The sequence below is a fragment of the Rhinolophus sinicus genome, chromosome 6 (assembly GCF_057876585.1).
Source record: "Rhinolophus sinicus isolate RSI-liver-muscle chromosome 6, RSI-T2T, whole genome shotgun sequence".
Taxonomy (NCBI): Eukaryota; Metazoa; Chordata; class Mammalia; order Chiroptera; family Rhinolophidae; genus Rhinolophus; species Rhinolophus sinicus.
Window position 1 is genome coordinate 29,106,976 of NC_142506.1, and position 19,681 is coordinate 29,126,656.

General features: G+C 37.6%; 1 protein-coding gene across 9 annotated transcripts in view; it reads left to right on the forward strand.

Moving 5' to 3' along the window:
* The window catches only part of UBR5 (ubiquitin protein ligase E3 component n-recognin 5), a 125,051-nt gene that overhangs the window by 93,756 nt on the left and 11,614 nt on the right, over nt 1–19,681 (forward strand). For 5 of the 9 annotated variants that reach the window (XM_074316762.2, XM_074316764.2, XM_088799017.1 and 2 more), the window contains exons 35-50: nt 807–930; nt 1,564–1,675; nt 2,707–2,838; nt 3,225–3,486; nt 4,043–4,307; nt 4,656–4,867; nt 7,815–8,045; nt 8,560–8,633; nt 9,815–9,987; nt 10,085–10,198; nt 11,214–11,434; nt 13,741–13,861; nt 13,946–14,050; nt 16,303–16,546; nt 17,957–18,068; nt 18,704–18,848. In XM_074316762.2, coding sequence (XP_074172863.1) covers nt 807–930; nt 1,564–1,675; nt 2,707–2,838; nt 3,225–3,486; nt 4,043–4,307; nt 4,656–4,867; nt 7,815–8,045; nt 8,560–8,633; nt 9,815–9,987; nt 10,085–10,198; nt 11,214–11,434; nt 13,741–13,861; nt 13,946–14,050; nt 16,303–16,546; nt 17,957–18,068; nt 18,704–18,848 — 2,647 coding nt within the window. Of the gene's footprint in view, nt 1–806; nt 931–1,563; nt 1,676–2,706; nt 2,839–3,224; nt 3,487–4,038; nt 4,308–4,655; nt 4,868–7,814; nt 8,046–8,559; nt 8,634–9,814; nt 9,988–10,084; nt 10,199–11,213; nt 11,435–13,740; nt 13,862–13,945; nt 14,051–16,302; nt 16,547–17,956; nt 18,069–18,703; nt 18,849–19,681 lie in introns of all 9 variants that reach the window. The other 4 variants (XM_019717463.3, XM_019717465.3, XM_088799018.1 and 1 more) reach the window with 3 other exon arrangements.

Sequence of the window (19,681 nt, forward strand, 5' to 3'; positions counted from 1 at the left end):
CTTGTTTTTCAGAGCAGCTGAGGTGAGAAAAAAAACCGTTTAACGGTGTAAACACTTTAATTTCTTTTAGACTACGTTTTAAAATCCTAAATAAAAGATAATAGCTAAGTCACAGGGTTATTTAGCAGCCACCTGCATTTTAAGCCGTGCTCTCTGGTTCTTCTCCCTTTCTTTTATAATGGAGGCATCTGTCCTTTCTGGGCTGTTTCCTAGTCTGATTTTTAGGGATGTGAAACTATTTTTGCCACCCTACCTTTTATTGCGATCCTATTTTAAAATCACACATTTGAGCTGATGACTTACACATACACACACACACACACACACACACACACACACACACACATCAGCAAGTCAATGGTTAATAAGCTGATGCAAGGTAGGCTTTGTCAGGTCTCTTACAGTGTAGATCACGTATAGTATGCTCACTTGTTAATGGATGATGCTTCTATCAGAGCCTTTGGAAGATGAGGACTGCTGGTGTTGAAAGCAATAGAAGGGGAAAACCTTCCCTTGTAGAATATTTCAGTGGGAAGGACTCATAAAAGTATGTGCATTAACACAGATTTGAAAGGAATTACTAAAAAGTAAAAACAATTCAGAGATATCTAAGTTAAATCTTTATGGTAAAATAATTACTTTGAGGTTTACATTTTCTGAGGAACTGTAGATTAATTATTGAAGAAGTTTTCAAGAAGTTGTAGGTCAGATTTAAAGTAGCATCCTCGTCCTAGCGAGGAATCCCATTGCGTAACAGGGAGAAGCGGCAGTGGCGCTGTGTGCTCCTAACCTCCGATTCCTTCCAGCTCCAGTCAGTCGCAGTCGTCCTACATCATCCGGAACCCACAGCAGAGGCGCATCAGCCAGTCGCAGCCTGTTCGCAGCAGAGACGAGGAGCAAGATGATATTGTTTCAGCAGATGTGGAAGAGGTGGTTTAATTGTTACAGTTGTGTCAGTTGAGAGGCTTTCATTTGAGAGGGAAGAGGGGGAGTAGTGACTAGCAGTTTTATTAATAGTATCTTACTGCTATTTAAAAATGCATTTGTTTCCAGCTCTTAGATTTTTGTTATATGTTCTCATTTGTGGTTATACATCTTAAAAATATTTTAATAATCCTTGATTTACTGGATAGTAGGAAATTGGAAACGTAAACTTGTTTTTACTTAAGGGTTAGTAGAAAAGATAGTCTCAATGTTAAAAAGTTTTAGTAGTTTTGTGCAATGTATTTGACAGTAGAGAGAATACTAAATATGTAGTAGGTAAATTTTACAATTGCAGAAGTTTAAAACAAAACCACTCCCCACACAATTGATACACTTCTAATTTTAAGGTTTGGCATATGGACAAGAATCATATACTTTGGGATATGCCGACAAGAATCATATTTTGGGCATAACAAAATAGCAAATTGTCACTAGGAAATGAAGGTTTTCAAAACTACTTAGTGTTCAATTCCCTGTTTAGGGATCTTTCTATTTTTACTAGTTACTGTGGAGAAACACCGGGAGAGATGTGGGTTTATTGTGTCCTTTGATGGCTTACAAATAAGATTCTGGATTTAGGTCGAGGTGGTGGAGGGTGTGGCTGGAGAAGAGGATCATCATGATGAGCAGGAAGAACATGGGGAAGAAAATGCTGAGGCCGAGGGACAACACGATGAGCACGACGAAGACGGTATGCAGGTTATTTGAGAAATTATTTAGTATTAGGAATTCAGGTACCTTGGAAGAGATGCTAATACAGAGAAAAGCCCCATTTGACGTATAGTGAAATGTCCGACGTATTTTCTGCCAAGGGATTCTGTAGCACCTGTTTCAAAATTTTAGGAGGTTTTATATACACACACACACACACACACATGCTTATATAATATGTATATGTGTAAAATAATTTATCCTCTTCTCCCTTTACCTTATGGTTTCAGTCACTTTCTTTTTTTAAAAAAAAGGCTTTTAGAAATTTTAAAAAGTCAACCATATTTTGAAACATTTGGAAATTAGAGAAAAGGAAAACAAATGACCCATAATCCCACCCAGACACTAACAGTTTGTATTTTACTTTGAGTCCTCCCCTGTGCCGCCCATTCCTATGCCTGTCTTTTAGATATTGTCTATGTAATTGTTGTGACTATTTTTTCACTTACGATAATCATTTTGGCCTTTTTGCTACATAGTCATCTTAACCATTTTTGTCAGTAGCCACAGGGTAGACATTTTTGGAATCAGCTTTATTGTGGTGTAACTGACATAGAATAAACTGCACATACTTAATTTAACGTTTATAATTTTGTATGTTTTGACATGTGTAGATACCGTGAAATTGAAAGGATAGATTTTTTTAAACTTCCTTCCCCTTTTGGAAGCCCAGTATGTGAAGCAGGTGAAAACGGAGCAGTGGACCTAGCCCAGAGCTCTGCCAACTGACTGCAGTTCTTCTGCTCAACACCTTTTATATAAGGCTCCGCAGGACATTTTGAATTGCTGTGTAGTAATCCACTGAGCACCATAATTTACCCAGTCACTCTTTTCCCGCTAAGCAGGCAGTTATACTTCTGCAGTAGTTACCACTTCTCTCTGCCCTGCACCACCCCCCCCCCCCCCTTACCTTCTTTTCCCACCCTTGGGATAGTTTGGCATATCAGACCCTGTCTTGATCCACAGTGAGTCCTTACTTCTCTTTTCTTCTTATGTAAATATATTTACTAGGGAGTGACATGGAGCTGGACTTGTTAGCAGCAGCTGAAACAGAAAGTGACAGTGAAAGTAACCATAGCAACCAAGATAATGCTAGTGGGCGCAGAAGTGTTGTTACTGCAGCAACTGCTGGCTCGGAAGCAGGTATGTTACTTATCCTAGCAACTTTCTTGCTTATACTGACTATGTGTGTATTTAGCATGAATTGGTTAAACTGTACTCAGTATGATATGCATGAGGGTGACGAAACCTTTTTATAACTTTGTCCTTATTCCCTATAGACAGTAGTAAACAAGATATTATTTTAATCACTTTTTTTTTTTTGCTTTTCTGTTTTTTAAAGAATGGATTCATTTTAAGGTTCATTAAAAAGAGTTTCCTAATTAAACTTATTTAGTGATGGGTTTTGTGAGCTATTGAATACAGCTTGACATTCTGTTTATGTATATTTTCCTGAGTGAGGGGTTACACTGTTGTTTTAAATATCAAGAAACTCACAATGGTTTTGTTTTTAAAAATAAAAAATGTAGGTGCAAGCAGTGTTCCTGCCTTCTTTTCTGAAGATGATTCACAATCAAATGACTCAAGTGATTCTGACAGCAGCAGCAGTCAGAGTGACGACATAGAACAGGAGACCTTTATGCTTGATGAGCCTCTGGAGAGAACCACGAGTAGCTCCCACGCCAGTGGTGCTGCCCAGGCTCCCCGTTCCATGCAGTGGGCCGTCCGCAACACCCAGCATCAGCGGGCAGCCAGCACAGCCCCTTCCAGCACCTCCACGCCAGCAGGCAAGTCTGAAACCTTGGTACTCCTGAGTGCTTAAGTAGGTGTTTTTTTTAAGTTATGCATCTTTATCTAGAGAAAACATTACATAGTTTCATAATAGTTCTTTATTATTTTGCTGAGTTTAGATACAAAGATTATTTACATAGGCTTATGGCAGGGTTTCTCAATCTTTGAAACATTGCTACTTTGGGCTTATTAGTTTTTTATTTGTATTTGTTCATTGCAGGATGTTTAGCATTATCCGCGACCTCTACCCTCTAGATGCCAACAGCAACCCCCACCCCTGTGTGACAACCAAAAGTGTTTGCAGACATTGCCAAATGTCCCCCGTTTGTGGGGGCAGTGGCAACATTGCCTGTGGTTGAGGGCGTTGCAGTAATTCTTGTGCCTCTCATCATTCTCCTCCCTAAATTAGTGAGGCTTAAGGAAAGGTTTTTGCTCAATTAGCATATTTGCTAATGCAATCGATCTTTTAGCTTACTTAAATATATACAGTGCTAGAGAAACACAACTAAGAACTGACGTTAGCTTATTGTGCTTGTCCTTTTTTCTTTATAGCAAGTTCAGCGGGTTTGATTTACATTGATCCTTCAAACCTCCGCCGGAGTGGCACCATCAGCACGAGTGCTGCAGCTGCGGCAGCTGCACTGGAAGCCAGCAATGCCAGCAGCTACTTAACATCTGCAAGCAGTTTAGCAAGGGCTTACAGCATTGTCATCAGACAGATCTCAGACCTGATGGGCCTGATTCCTAAGTATAATCACCTAGTATACTCGCAGATTCCAGCTGCTGTGAAATTGACTTACCAAGACGCAGTAAACTTACAGGTATGAAACCACTGAAAAGTTATTCATTCAAATATATTTTTTTTGGCTGTCAATTATAAGAATTCCAATATAACAGGAATTGATGTTACAAATATTTAAATGTGTACATAATACCACTACAGTAAGTCCTCACTTAACATCATCAGTAGGTTCTGCGATTTTAAGTGAAACAAAACCAATTTGGCCATACGCTAATTGATACAAACAAGAGTTAAGTTCCTACAGCGTCTCATCAGAGAAAGTGTTATTCGAGGATCTCCTGTATATCGAATTTAACTTTATTTGGGTAGTTTTAACGATTTTAGTTTGGTTTTCACAGTTTTAACTATTTTAGTTTGGTCTTCATAGAACTATGTAGAAGAAAAGCTTATTCCCACTTGGAACTGGATGGTCAGTATTATGGATTCTACTGAAGCTCAATTACGTTATGGTTCTGCATTAGCATCTGCTGGTGACCCGGGACATCCAAACCATCCTCTTCACGCTTCTCAGAATTCAGCGCGAAGAGAGAGGATGACTGCACGAGAAGAAGCTAGTTTACGAACCCTTGAAGGCAGACGGTATGAAAGTCTCCATTTATGCTTGTATGTTTAAACAGAGCCCTTATGTTCTAGAAAGGTAGGACTTTTTGCATAAGACCTCACTCTGTTGTGAAGGAAGAAATAAGTGCCTTGCATTATTACTTCGTTCAAATTGTGTAGTTGAAGCAAAACAAATTAGTTATAATCCAAGCTGTTTTTTAAAAATTAATTTGTATTGTAGGAATCTGATACTAAATCCTTTTCATTTTTGAAGTACTTGGTCTACATGCTTGTCTTATTATCCCAAGGCCTCCTCTTCTCCCCCTTGAAAGGCATACATTCATGGAAAGACTTATTTTGACCACGATTAAATATGAATGTACTTTGTACTTGGGAAGAGGAATGTCTGTGTAATTATCAAAGCTGCCCTTTGTTTTCTCAGATTTCTTTTTCCAGCCTGCTGAATCATAATTAAAGAATATTTCCTTGTGGATTTGTTGTGTTTTTTCTATTCAATTACAAAATAACGTTTCTCAGGAGTAGGAGTTAGCTCAAACATTGATCACTGGAGTGGTGGCTGTGCCATATAGTGCAAGTGCCTGACCTATAGTCAGAGTCCTGGGAGGTGGTGCTAAGTTTGGCTCAAGCTGCACAGCCCTGCTTCTCTGGGTGGATCATGAAGTAGGGAAGACCAGGTCTAGGGGACGGCTTAGGAAGCTTAACGAGACTGGCTGGAGCCTACGAAAGAGGCAGTAGTTCCTAAAGTAGGATAATAAAGGTCAGGAAAGGGGAGAGAAGCTTTGAAATCATATAAACAGAATTTAGGGCCTTGTTGAGGGGTGGAGCAGAAGGAAGCAGAATTTACATTTAGACTTTGATTCTGAATAACTAACAGGAAAATAAAAGAGAAACAGAGGAGTGGAATGGGCATACTTGCTTTTGAGCGTGTTGAGAACTGGGAGAGAATTTGGTGGAAATGTCAAGTATGCAAAATTGAGTTCTTGGCAGAGATCTGGCCCAGAGATAAAGATTTTGGAGACATCAGCTTTCCTATCCTAGGAAGCCTGTGCCACAAACAGGCACAAGCTTTGTCTCCATTAGGCTAGTCTACCCCGAAGAACAGAGTTCTGATAACATCTTTGTGGGTGATAGTGTTCTCCCCTCTCTCTCTCTTGCTCTAGCTTTCACTCTAATATAACAGCTTTATTGAGATAGAATTCACATCATACAATTCACCCAGTTCCAAAGTTTTGAGTATATTGCTGTTTGCAACCATCGCAATTAATTTTAGAATATTTTCATTGTCTCCACAAGAAATCCCATAACTATTAGCAGTCCCCCCCCTCCCCCATTTTCCTCTACCTTCCAACCCTAGGCAACCACTGATCTACTCTGTAATGTGTCTGTTACGGACGTTTCATATGGCGGAGTCATACGCTGTGTGGTCTTCTGCGCCTGGCTTCTTTCACCTAGCATATGGTTTTAAGGTTCGTCCGTGTTTAGCATGTATCAGGACATTATTTCCTAGTTATATTCCATTGGCTATGCCACATTTTGTTCAGTCGTAAGTTGATGGACATTTGGGCGATTTTTGGCCACCTTTTAGCTATTATGAATATTGCTATGATGAACACTTGTGCACAGGTTTTTTTGTGGACATGCGTTTTCAGTTATTTTAGGTATATACCTAGGAGTGGAATTACTGGACCATATAGTAACTCTTTGTTTAACCTTTTGAAGAACTGCAGAGGGTTCCAATTTCTCCACATCTTTGCCAACACTTATTATCTGTTATTTTTATTATAACCATCCCAGTGGGTGTAAAGTGATATCTCACGGTTTTGATTTACATTTCCCTAATGGCTAGTGAGGTTGAGCGTCTTTTCATGTGTTTATTGGCTATTTGTGTATCTTCTTTGGAAAATGTCTATTTAGATCCTTTGCCCTTTTCTAAATTGGCTGGTCTTTTTATTGACTGGTGTTGGTTCTTTATATATTCTGGGTACAAGTTCCTTATCAGACATATGATTTGCAGAAATTCTGTCCCATTCTCTGGGTTATCTTTTCACTTTCTTGATGGTGTCTTTTGAAGGACAAAAGTTTTTAGTTTTGATAAAGTCCAGTGCTGTTTTCTTTTGTTGCTTGTAATTTTGGTGTCATTTTAGGCAGTGGTTCTCAAAGTGTGTTCCCAAGAACAGCAGCACTAGTATCACCCAAGAAGAGCTTGTTAGAAATGCAAATTTTGGGGCCCTACCCCAGACCTACTGAAACAATGCAGTGGGGCCAACTCTGTTTTAACAAGTCCTCTGGGTGATTCCTCCCCCCTATTTCTGCCTCCCCCGCCACACACACTCCGGTTCAAGCCATTGCTTCTCAGTCTAGTTGTGTAGGACACAGCTCCCTGGCTCATGCTGGTATTATGAGCCTTGTGCTTCCCCCGGCTGAGGCAGTCGGTCGCCAGTTGTTGGTCCGCTGCTCACAGTAGTTCTTGCTGGCTGCCGGCCACTCATGATGGCCACCAGCCGCTCATGGCGGCACACAGTAGCCTGCGGCGGCACACAGCAGCTCACAGCAGCCCAGTTCCAGGGAGAGCGTTGTTCACAATCTTAGCTGTAGAGGGTGCAGCTTACTGGCCTATGTGGGAATCAAACCAGCAAGGAGCACGGCAAGGAGCACGGCGCTCCAACCACCTGAGCCATCAGGCTGGCCCATCTCTGGGTGATTTTGATGGATGCTAAAGTTTAAGAACTATTGTCTTTGGGGAAGGAATTCCTTCTGCCATTCCAAAGGATACTGGAATTCCTTTTCCATACAAAAGTACGACTGTAAATTATACACAGTGTTTGTGTTTCTAAAGCAGAGCCACAGGCTTAATGAGTTTTTATTTATGGATAGTCTGTGTTCCAAATTTTGCATATTTATGATAGTAGCAAACTCACATTTGTGTTCTTTTTGTAAACACTTTCATTTCTTTTTATTCCTGTAGACGTGCCACATTGCTTAGCGCCCGCCAAGGAATGATGTCTGCTCGAGGCGACTTCCTAAATTATGCTCTGTCTCTAATGCGGTCTCATAATGACGAGCATTCTGATGTTCTTCCAGTTTTGGACGTTTGCTCATTGAAGCATGTGGCATATGTTTTTCAAGCCCTTATATACTGGATTAAAGCAATGAATCAGCAGACAACATTGGATACGCCTCAACTGGAACGTAAAAGGTATCCATACTTGCCACGAGGTTGGTTTAAGAAATACTTATTTGCTCAGTGTGGTCTTCGTTAGTACATTGTCTGATACTTGGAGTCAGAAGAACAACATTGCAAAAGAGAAACAGTGCAGGAACATTTCATATGGGAAAGTGGGCTTAAGCCTATCCAGTCTTTTGCCATGGCTACTCTTCACTTAAAACAGAAAAGCTAAGAATCCAGTTAAGCTTTATGCTCGAGATAGTTTGGCCTGGTTGTTTACCATGTTTTCTATTAGAGTTTGTGTAACCCCTCACTGTTTCTTGGTGTGATTAGCTTTTTGCTTCTGTTTGAGCCTATTTTGTAATTGCAGTACATTTGGTGGGTTAGCTTACCATTCACAGAGTCTGAAACTTTCTCCCGGTGTTTGAAAGTGGTTGGGTGCTTACCAGACCTTTTCAGTGTTTTTTGCTTGTAGTTCCCATCATCTTTGCTCCTGTTCATATTGTGCAAATATTTCCTGTAAAACGACTTTGTCTTTTTAAAGGACACGAGAACTCTTGGAACTGGGTATTGATAATGAAGATTCAGAACATGAAAATGATGATGACACCAATCAAAGTTAGTGTACAGAAAATCTGCTAACCTTCTTCAAGAAGTGGCTGCCTCAGTAGTTCCCCTTCAAGCTTTTTAACTTCATTATTTTCTGTCTGGGTGGGAATTTCTCTTTTCTTCTCTATGTCCCATTTCTTGCCTTTCTGTCCATTTTTCCTTATACATCCTTGCATTATTTGCTTCATAAATAGGGATGGTTAAAGAAATGTTACGAACTCTTCAATCAATTTTTAAAATTTTATTTTTGTATCTCTCCTTTGCATTTCTTAATTTTAATGCTTACCTTTACCCTTAAGTAAAGTGTGTAGGCACCACATGAAAGTCTTAGCAGAACCTTTGTTGATATTGATACAAAATAGATTTAGTCAAGAAAATGAGAAACACCAATTATAGCTCCCAAATACCAAACTTTTTAACAGTTAATACAATAAAAAGAGAAAATATTCCAAACTCAAGAAATTGTGGGCTATTCTGCAATCTATTCATAGTTTTCAGCTATTATTTCAAGTGGAATTTTAAAAATTTTAAAAGTGGGGTCAAATAGTCCATTTGACTCTGATTAGCCAGTACTTTTATTCAGCCCAGGGAAAGACAGCTGACCTAACTGCTAGTTTTTGAGAACCAGCCATGGCTTACTGCTATTTTCACAGCACACTGTAAGTAAGCACTGCTCAACGTTTAATTGCATTAAGGGGAGTTGGTGTGCTGACTTCCTGTTGGGATGCATGAGTGCCCAGAGATTTCTTTATTTTCTTAAAGAGGAAGCAGAACTTACAAGTAAGCAAATGCTCAGATTTCAGCTTCTGAGCATCTCCTCTTTTTGGAGTTGTGTGAGCTGGGTCCTGAATATGCTCAGGAATCTTTGTTCAGGTCTGAATCTCTAGAGAGAGAGGAAGATGTAGGAAACTTCCGGCTAATACAAAATGGAACAATATTTGTTACTACTAATAGTTTTGGGGCAAGTTTTTATTGTTATTTAAAATACACAGAACATAAAATTTACCAAAAAGTTACTCTTTTAAACTGCTAATATTGTAATATTATTAAAATTTTGGACTGTTGTTTTTGAGTGGCATTAAATTTTATAAAGAGATAACAGGAATTATGGATTGAGCAGAGTAAGATTCTTTTACCCTTCCCCAATATTTAAATAATTTTTCGTAAACATTTTATCTCCTTATGTTTAGGTGCTACTTTGAATGACAAGGATGATGACTCTCTTCCTGCAGAAACTGGTCAAAACCACCCATTTTTCCGGCGCTCAGATTCCATGACATTCCTGGGGTGTATACCCCCAAATCCATTTGAAGTGCCTCTGGCTGAAGCCATCCCCTTGGCTGATCAGCCACACCTGTTGCAGGTGATTTAAATAAACTGGTCTTAAGGTTTCTTTTTAATTTACTTTATTATTTTTTAAAGTATTCAATGTAACTAGAATATTTCTGTTAAAATTCCAGCCAAATGCTAGAAAAGAGGATCTTTTTGGCCGTCCAAGTCAGGGTCTTTATTCTTCATCTGCCAGTAGTGGGAAATGTTTAATGGAGGTTACAGTGGACAGAAACTGCCTTGAGGTAAGATAGTAAAAATCTGCGCAATATAATATTTGTGAATGAGCAGTTGTCCCAGCATCCAGATGTTTGGAAATGCATTAATTCAGAATATTGTATTTCCCCAAATCCTAGAAGTAATAAAAATTGCTGTTTTATGACAATAAAAGGAATTCCGACTGTTTCATTAGCTGCTTTGAGACTAACTTGCACTATCAGGTTACTTCACCTATAAAATGGCAGTTTCATCATGTGCTCTGCCTGGTTCATAGAACTGATTGTTGTAATGCTACTGAAAATTTAAATTCATATATATATATATATATATATATATATATATATATATATATCTTTAATAGATAAGAATATATAATATTAACTTCAAACTTTTCTTTTTGAATCTAGAATGTGAAAAAATAAGGTAATATTAATAATGATACCTAACATTTGTTGAATAACTCCATCTCCTGGGCATTGTCTCAATTAATCTTTATAACCATATTGGGTAGAAGACGTTATCTTGATTTTATGGGTAAGAAATTGAGGCTTGGAGAGATTACATAAACTTCATGTGGCGAATGTCTTTTGTTATATAGCTAGTTAAGTGGAAGATCTAGTTTTTAGATAAAAGTCTGATTTGAGAGTCTAAAATTTATACCATATTGTTTCTCCAGTGAAAAAGTAATACTAACATGATTAAGAGCAGGCATAGAAGAAATTTAGTTGAATAGAGTTGTTACCTAAGTGGTAAAGGAGACTATAATACTGAAAAGATGGAAAATGTTTAAGAGACTTAAGTAACCACAGATATTACAAAGATTCTTTTAAAGTTCTCGAAGGCTGCTGTGATAAATGCAGTGGACTTGGTGGTCAGTGAGGAGATCAGGCAGACGGGAAATGGGCTGCGCTCTGTAGTTGGAGTGCCAGAAAGGAATTACTTCACTTCTATGTGATTTGTCTGGAGTATTAATAAATCGAAAAGGAAATCTAGTCTTTTTTTTTTTTATAACGTGTAACTTTCAAATGTAAAAATTCATAGGTTCTTCCAACTAAAATGTCTTATGCTGCCAATTTGAAAAATGTAATGAACATGCAAAATCGGCAAAAAAAGGAAGGGGAAGAACAGAACGTGGTGCCTGAAGAGGCTGAGAGTTCAAAACCAGGGCCATCTGCTCATGATCTTGCTGCACAACTGAAAAGCAGTTTACTAGCGGAGATAGGCCTGACTGAAAGTGAAGGGCCACCTCTGACGTCTTTCAGGTATTTGCTAAGAGAAGATTGTTTTTCTATTATATTACTTTAGGGCTATTGTATAATTCTTGTAAGAATTTTTATTTAGAAATTTAATAATTTTCTTTATTTCATTTGTGTATAAATAATAGAATTAAATGTTGTTATTTCTTTGTTTACCAGATATTTAAATAATTAAATTTGAGTTTTCTGGATTTTTGTTTTTTTGTTACTATTTTGTCATTGATTGACATTCTGATTTTCTCCTCAATTTATTAGGGAAATTCTACGACTGTTTTTTAATGTATGGTACTGAGTTAAAGTATGTATCCATGTAAAATTGCCAGTAATAGACTTGTTACCAGCAGGTCAGCTAAGGGGAACATGGTGAATAACTAGAAAAGAGATTTTTAGATTTGTGGCTCTCGTTCAGACTCTTTTGCCAGGTCAACATTTGGTAATTCTCTTGCAAGAGGTAGGTTCTTTCTTTCCCAATAAAAATTTGCCAGTATACAAGATGTGATCAAACAATATGGTGAATGTTTAAATTAAAAAAAAAAATTATTACAGTAAAGGACATTGCTCTTAATCCCCCTCAAAATACTCCCCCTCGCTTCGAACACTCTTATCCCGTTAATCTTGCCACTTTCTGAAGCAGTTCTGGAAGTCCTCTTTCATGTCTTTAGTTGTGGCTGGCTTGATGTTCTGAATCGATTTGAAACATTTACCTTTTGTGTCATTTTGACTTTAGGGAAGAACCAGAAGTCGCACAGTGCCAGACACAGTGAATAAGATGGACGAGGACATACTGTGATGTTCTTATTTTACAGAAATTACCATATACCAAAAGCAATGTGGGAAATGGAACCTTTCCGTTGTGATCAGAAAATATGGGGAATGCTGCTGCTAAGTGCCATCTAACAGAAAGGCAGGGATCTTTAATACATAAAGTGGTGTGTCGAACCTTCGTAACAGTGTGTGACAAGTTTCAACTTGTTCCGTGCAGTCAGTCAGTTGAGAAGAAGGTGTGTTTTAAAGTGTGCCGTGAATCATCCTCCATCATGACAACGCTCCGAGTCACACATTGCTTCTGGTATATGGCAATTTCTGTCAAATAAAAACATTATGGTGTATCCTCATCCACCTTATTCACCGGATCTGGCACTGTGACTTCTGGCTTTTTCTCAAAGTCAAAAATGATTCAGGGCATTGAGGCAGGCCACGACAGCACAACTAAAGACACTCACGAAAGAGGACTTCCAGAACTGCTTCAGAAAGTGGCAAGAACGGTGGCCCAAGTGTGTTCGAAGCAAGGGGGAGTATTTTGAGGGGGATTAATGGCAATGTGTCTTTTACTATAATAATTTTTAAAAATTTAAACAGTCACTAGTATTTGATCACACCTTGTATACTGTGGCTCACTATGGCTAATCATCAAATGATTTACAGAGTATCTGCTTTAAGCTCTGTTTTTTTGGTTAAGTAATGTCAGACAATTTTTATTTGCTTAGCAGGAATTAAGCTAATTTAGGAAACTATACATTTTATGTACATGTTCTAACAACCGTAAAAGGAAAGGAAGAATTGTCGACTGGGTGGCCCAAGTTTCTTAGAGACAATAAGGCTTGAGCTGAGATGGTTAGAATGTAGAAGCACATAGATTGACAGAGAGAAGACTCAGAGGTAGGGAGACAAGCTAGAAAGCTGTTACTAGTCCTGGTAAAAAAGGGGCCGAAGCAGAATATTGTCTTAGGGGATGGAAAGAAAATCATGGAAAGGAAGAGAAACTTATAAAGACATAATCACTCTGGAAAAACGGTGAAGAAAAATTAGAATTTCTTTCAAGTCGGTGTTAGAGAAGTAGATGTTACTACTGCAAGAATTCAGGAGGCAATGTCATTGTAGGGAAGAGGCCATATTCTGTTTTACCAGGTTGAGTATGAGTTGAGTATCACTGAAGTGGATATATTTAACACAGTGGAAATTCTGGTTCATTATGAAAGTGTGACCTAGGGGTCTTGGAATCACCTAGATGGAGATGGACAATGCACCTTAAGGAGAGGAGGTGAAATGAAAGATGAAGATAGGCAGCGGGGGTGGGTGGGTGGGGGTGTATCTTTACATAAAGGATAGAGGAGAAAATAGAGTAAAAATGGGAAGTTCTGTGAGGAACGAGTAGTTATAGAAAGCTCTCCATTAGAGAAGATGCGGTTTGAAGTACTTAAATACTCAGAATATTAAAAGACCTTGCAAGTAAATCATTGTCATTGACCAAAAGTCAGTGCATTTTTACAGTTGGCTAAATACTTCCCCCTCTCCCCATAAACTTCTCACAGGCCACAGTGTAGCTTCATGGGAATGGTTATTTCCCACGATATGCTGCTAGGACGCTGGCGCCTTTCCTTAGAACTATTCGGCAGGGTATTCATGGAAGACGTTGGAGCAGAACCTGGATCAGTATGTATTTTGAGCACTTTAAATTCTATTTTGCCTGATAAGTACATATTTCAGAGAATAATTCTGTCATGCATTTTTTTTAAGATCCTAACCGAATTGGGTGGTTTTGAGGTAAAAGAATCAAAATTCCGTAGAGAAATGGAAAAACTGAGAAATCAGCAGTCAAGAGATTTATCACTAGAGGTAAAGGTATTCAGATTTTCTTATACTATACATATAGTATGCCATTCATATAAAGTTTTAAAATTTTTCATATAAAGTTAAAAGTCTTGCTTAGGGATGTATGCTGTATAATCAAAATTTAAAAAAATAAATGGTATTCACCAAATTCAGAGTAGTAGTTATCTCTGGCTGTTGACTTCCTAGCATCTTCTAACGATGATCAGTGAATTTTTTGTTTTAGTTCTTTTTTTTTAAGTATCTTTATGAACACATGGACTTAAATGTTTTTGATGTACTGGTACTGATACAATTCAAATTCAAGATTAAGGACCACAAGGTTGTTTTATTTCACCTGTTAGTCTTTACCCCCCATCTTCCAAACTGAATATCCAACGTCCCAACAACACTGATAAAATAGCTCATCTGCTTTTATTCCACAGCATACATACAGCAGTCTTAGAATCACAGTGTCAACACTGCCACCAACAAAATGATTATTGAAAATAGCTTAAGATTTATTTGCAGTTTTTTTGTCCTTAGAGCATGTCCAGTTGGAGATGTGTAGTCAAATTACTTTGTTTTAAAGTCACTTGAAATAATTCCTTTTTGTGTGCTTTTGCCACTATCTCCATATAATTAGGGCCTTTTGTTTCACTTTGCTTTCAGTTTTTAGGGATTGTTTTCTCCTTTGTTTGATTTTGTTTTGTTTCATAATTAATGTAAAATATCTACAGTGTGAGAAGGTGTATGTATTCAGAGAAATTTAGTTTCCATTACTGTTTCTTTTACCATGTCCCCTGCCCTCCAAGTTTTTTATTAAAGTTTATTTCTCTCCCCTCTTTAAAAAATACAGTGGTATGTCGGTTTTCGAATGTAATCTGTTCCGGAAGACTGTTTGAGTTCTGAAACGTTTGAAAACTGAGGCAGGGTTTCCCCATAGAAAGTAATGCAAAATGGATTAATCTGGTCCAGACCTTTAAAAGCAACCCATAAAACTGCAAATTTAGTATGAATTTTACTATCTAATGATACCATAGATCTGTAAAATTTATGGCGTTCATAAACTGAAATGTTCGTCAATGGACACGTTCGAAAACTGAGGTCCTACTGCATAATCGTGTATGTATATTTACTACCCATCTCTCCCCCCACTCCCCGCTCCGAGCATGCTATACATTTTATTCTATCTTGCTTTTCCCAGTTAAGAGTATATCCCAGAAGTAAAGTCGTAGCTGTATACAGAGATATTCTGTCTGCTTTTTACAACTGTTTAGTCTTAGTGTACTGCATTTTACAGTTGTATCAGTGTTTTCAGCCAGTCTCCTGGTCATAGATATTTGGGTTTCTTTCCAGTCTTGCTGTTACAAATAGTGATGTGAAGAATAGCCTCATGTGTGTTTCTCTTTTGGGCTAGTGTGTCTTTAAGATAGATTCCTAGACATGGGTCAAAGGGCATGTGCATATATGTAATATGTGCATATATAATTTTGCCATATATTGGCAAAAACCTCTGCATAATGGTTGCATATTTTGACATTTTCAACATCGATACAAGAATGTCTGATTTCCCAACAGTCTTTTCAGCAGTTTGTTGTCAGATTTTTATATTTTTGCCAATCTGATAGGTTAAGAAATGGCATGTCAGTAGTTTTAATTTTTTTTCTTTTTTTTTTTGAGCAAAGTTAAACATCGTTTCATATATTTAAGGATATTTCTTTCTCTGTGAACTCTTTGTTAGTATATCCTGCCCATTTTTTCTATATGTTGATTTTTTTTCTCAGATTTTTAGAAGCACTTTATCTTTAGATGATATGCATACTACTCATGAATGTGTATATCTTTGTAATAGAAGGTGCAGATACTTTCCCCAGTTTGTCATTCTTCTTTTTCTTTGCTTGTGGTGTTCTGTCACCAAAGGAATATCCCATATTTTCTTCTCATATTTGCTATTTTAAAAAATGTTATATTTTATAGTTTTAATCCACTTGGAATTTATTCTGGTGCATTTCAAAATAGAATGAATTGCTGTTTTCTAGTAGACCTTTTAAGAAAGTGTTAGAATTGAGTTAAATTCCACTATCCTGATTTAATGCAAGATGTTCTTGTATGCTTTAGAAGGTTGTTTATTTGGAATGTAACAGCTTCTGAGAACCCACATTACTTTTTAGTCATTTAAATTGTCAACGGAAAGCTAAAATTAGATTTTCAGATTTTACACAGAAAAATTTTAGGGTGGTTTCCCACACTGAATTTACTACTTTTTTGATTTGTTTAAATAGGTTGATCGAGACCGAGATCTCCTCATTCAGCAGACCATGAGGCAGCTCAACAATCACTTTGGTCGAAGGTGTGCTACTACACCAATGGCTGTACACAGAGTAAAAGTCACATTCAAGGATGAGCCAGGAGAGGGCAGTGGTGTAGCACGAAGTTTTTATACAGCCATTGCACAAGCTTTTTTGTCAAATGAAAAATTGCCAAATCTAGATTGTATCCAAAATGCCAACAAAGGCACGCATACAAGTAAGTACTCTACAGGTAACAAGCATCATAAAAATTCTTTTCTTGTTTGATTGAAACAGTGATCATCATGGTTGTATGTGTTTATAGTGGGAGAATGGTAATGTGCATTTACATTTTATTGTAGATTAATGATTTAATCATATTTAAACTAATCGACAATTTAGTAGTTTGCTCTTTTACTGCCACATTTATTTTCATTAATGTTTGTGATTGTACTAAGTGGATTTATCATCTCAGTTGTTACAGGTTTGGGAAGGGGATGTGGTAAGATCTGTGGTAATACCGAAGTTCAGTGAGCAGATTGCAGTATTTCCCCCACCCCCGTATTTAATTGGTCCTGTATTTAATTGGTACAGATACTTCAGAAGAAAATGATGTTCTCTCTAGAGCAGTGCCATTCAAAGTATGATTTGCAGAGTTGCTACTGGTTCCCAATGAGATAGGGAGCTTGCAAGCAAATGTGAATTGGCTGACTATGTCACTAACCTCACTGTTTCATTTAGCAAGAGTGTTTTTTGGTAGTAAGATTTCTATTAACATCTCGGTGCAAGCTCTTTACCTCCTTGAGTACCAGCACTTTGAGATTGGAACTTTTGCCTGATTTTCAAGATTACAATTAGCAAATTAAAAAGTCTGTGAAAATTACAGAAGCCTCAACTAGGTGATAACTGGTGATTTATGTAAAGCAGGGGCAGAATATTGCCAATCTTGTAGATGGGTATAGTAATTGAGGGAGAGAGTTACTAAGAAAATCCTGCAGTTTACCTAGGCTATAGATACAGTTCATTGGGGTTCTGCAAACCTCCACCATAGAGGCTGAATGAGCTCTAGAAAGGATTGAGGATGAGAAGATGGGGAGTGTACCCCAGCCTTTCATCATTAGTTTCACCATTTGATTTCTTACAGACCTATAAGAAGAAATTGGCAAATGTGAATGAGGAACCTTGGGGAGTCATAACATTTCAGAAGTAACTTTTCTGCATATTCTTTAGGAAACCATACTCTGGTTTATATTTAAGGTTTTAAAAGTAGTAATAGCTAATGTTTCGGATGGCCTATAATGCTTAACTAAATACTAAGAGAAGATACTCACATATGACTCTAATCATGTAAGAGATATCAATATTATTTATGGTGAAACTAACGGAGCCCCAGTGGCTACATATTATTCACAGCTTTGACATGACAAGGGGAGAAATTCATTTAACAAATACTGAGTGAACATCTGTTACGTGCTAGGTGATTCTGCCACAGTCACCCCAACCCTCAAACCTATATAGGGAGAGAAAGGCACTAACACAGATGGTGAGGAAGCTGGTCTCCAGTGTGTGTGGTCATGTCTTCACATTGACTTTAAAGTAGTTGCATTTACATTGATCTAAACAAAGTGTATGTCATATTTTCTTCCAGGTTTAATGCAGAGATTAAGGAACAGAGGAGAGCGGGATCGGGAAAGGGAGAGAGAAAGGGAAATGAGGAGAAGTAGTGGTTTGCGAGCAGGTTCTCGGAGAGATCGGGATAGGTGAGATAATTTTGTATCTTTTGTTGAATTCCACCTTTTTGGATGGATTGGAGGGAGGCTCATAAATAAAGGACTCAATTAGAAAATGAAAGTTTTAATATTTGGATATATACGGTAGTCTAACCAACTGTTCTTAAAACGCTCTGCGTTAAACAACCCAGGTGCAGTTGAAATTATAATGGCTTTTTATTTATTAATTAATTTATCCCACTCAAGGTCTTAAGTTCTTGAAATTTTTATTAACTTTATATCACTCTTAAATTTGTTTTAAAATTATAATTGTAGCAATTATGTTATTTAAACCTTTTAGATTTTCTCCTGTTAGGATGGTTGGCATTTCACTTTTGACTAAAATCTCTAGGAATTGAGGGTGGGCTATTGATTTCTGGTATTTTAAGGTCCTCATCCCTTAGAATCAAATTGAACTATGCATTGTGAATTTATAGGCTTTCAAGTGACAAAATCTAGGTGGTCTCTAATTCCCAACCATCATCTCTTTGGATATTCTACCACCTTGGGGCCATAACTGGAGCATCCTGGATGCTCTGGTTTTCTAACTTCATTACTAGTTGTGCTGATAGTTTCATTTTGCAGACAAAGGAAAAGAAGTCATAATAGCTTTGTTCTTCTTTCAGAGACTTTAGAAGACAGCTTTCCATTGACACTAGACCCTTCAGACCAGCCTCTGAAGGGAACCCGAGTGACGATCCTGACCCTCTGCCAGCACATCGTCAGGCGCTTGGAGAGAGGCTTTATCCCCGTGTACAGGCCATGCAACCAGTACGTACAGTGCATGCTGCTGCCACTTTACTGGCTGCATACCATCTTCGTTTCTGAATTAAAGTGGGTATTTTTTAAAAATGTCAGTTACTGGCAAGCCATCTAGTTGAGAACTGTAGAAGAGAGCTTATGAGGGAATGAAGCAGTGTTTGCTAGAAGGTAACTGTATAGCTGGGGATTTGTATGGTTTTCCTACCTATGTGTGGTTAATGATCTACCTAATAGGTTCCTTGTGTACTAAAGATTTAATCTGCATTGTATTTATTTGTACCCTTATTTGCACAAATTACTGTTACATTTTAAAATAGACTTTTTATCCGTTACCAAGTCGTAGCTAGAATACATGGCAAATAGTATACTTCACTGCTGGTAAGTATTGCAAGAAGATTTTTAATTTGGATGTTCTGTCAGTTTCTTTCATATAATATGAAACATAAACTAGTTGTGTTTTTTGTCTTTATGTAGAACTCTATGTACATGTTACAGCAAAAGATTAAAACAGAGAAATCCAATTATATTTCTCTCACTAAACCCTTAGCCTTAAATATAGGCATCTTTTTCTCTCTTCTTCCTCCTTCACTTCCCTCCCTTTCGCTTTCTTTTTTTCTACCCTAAATGAAAGAAATGTATCTGGTTCTCTGATAAGAAATAAAAACATGGAACTTGAGTATTGTATGTTTATTCATGAATATCAAAAACCTTACATAAAGGCTTGTCATTACAAATGTTAAACTAGCTTTTAACAAGACTATTGTAGTGCATGGACTATTCGTTTCTTACCCAACTTCTCTATAATTAAGCTTCTAGTGTATAAAATACCTCATTGGTTCAGA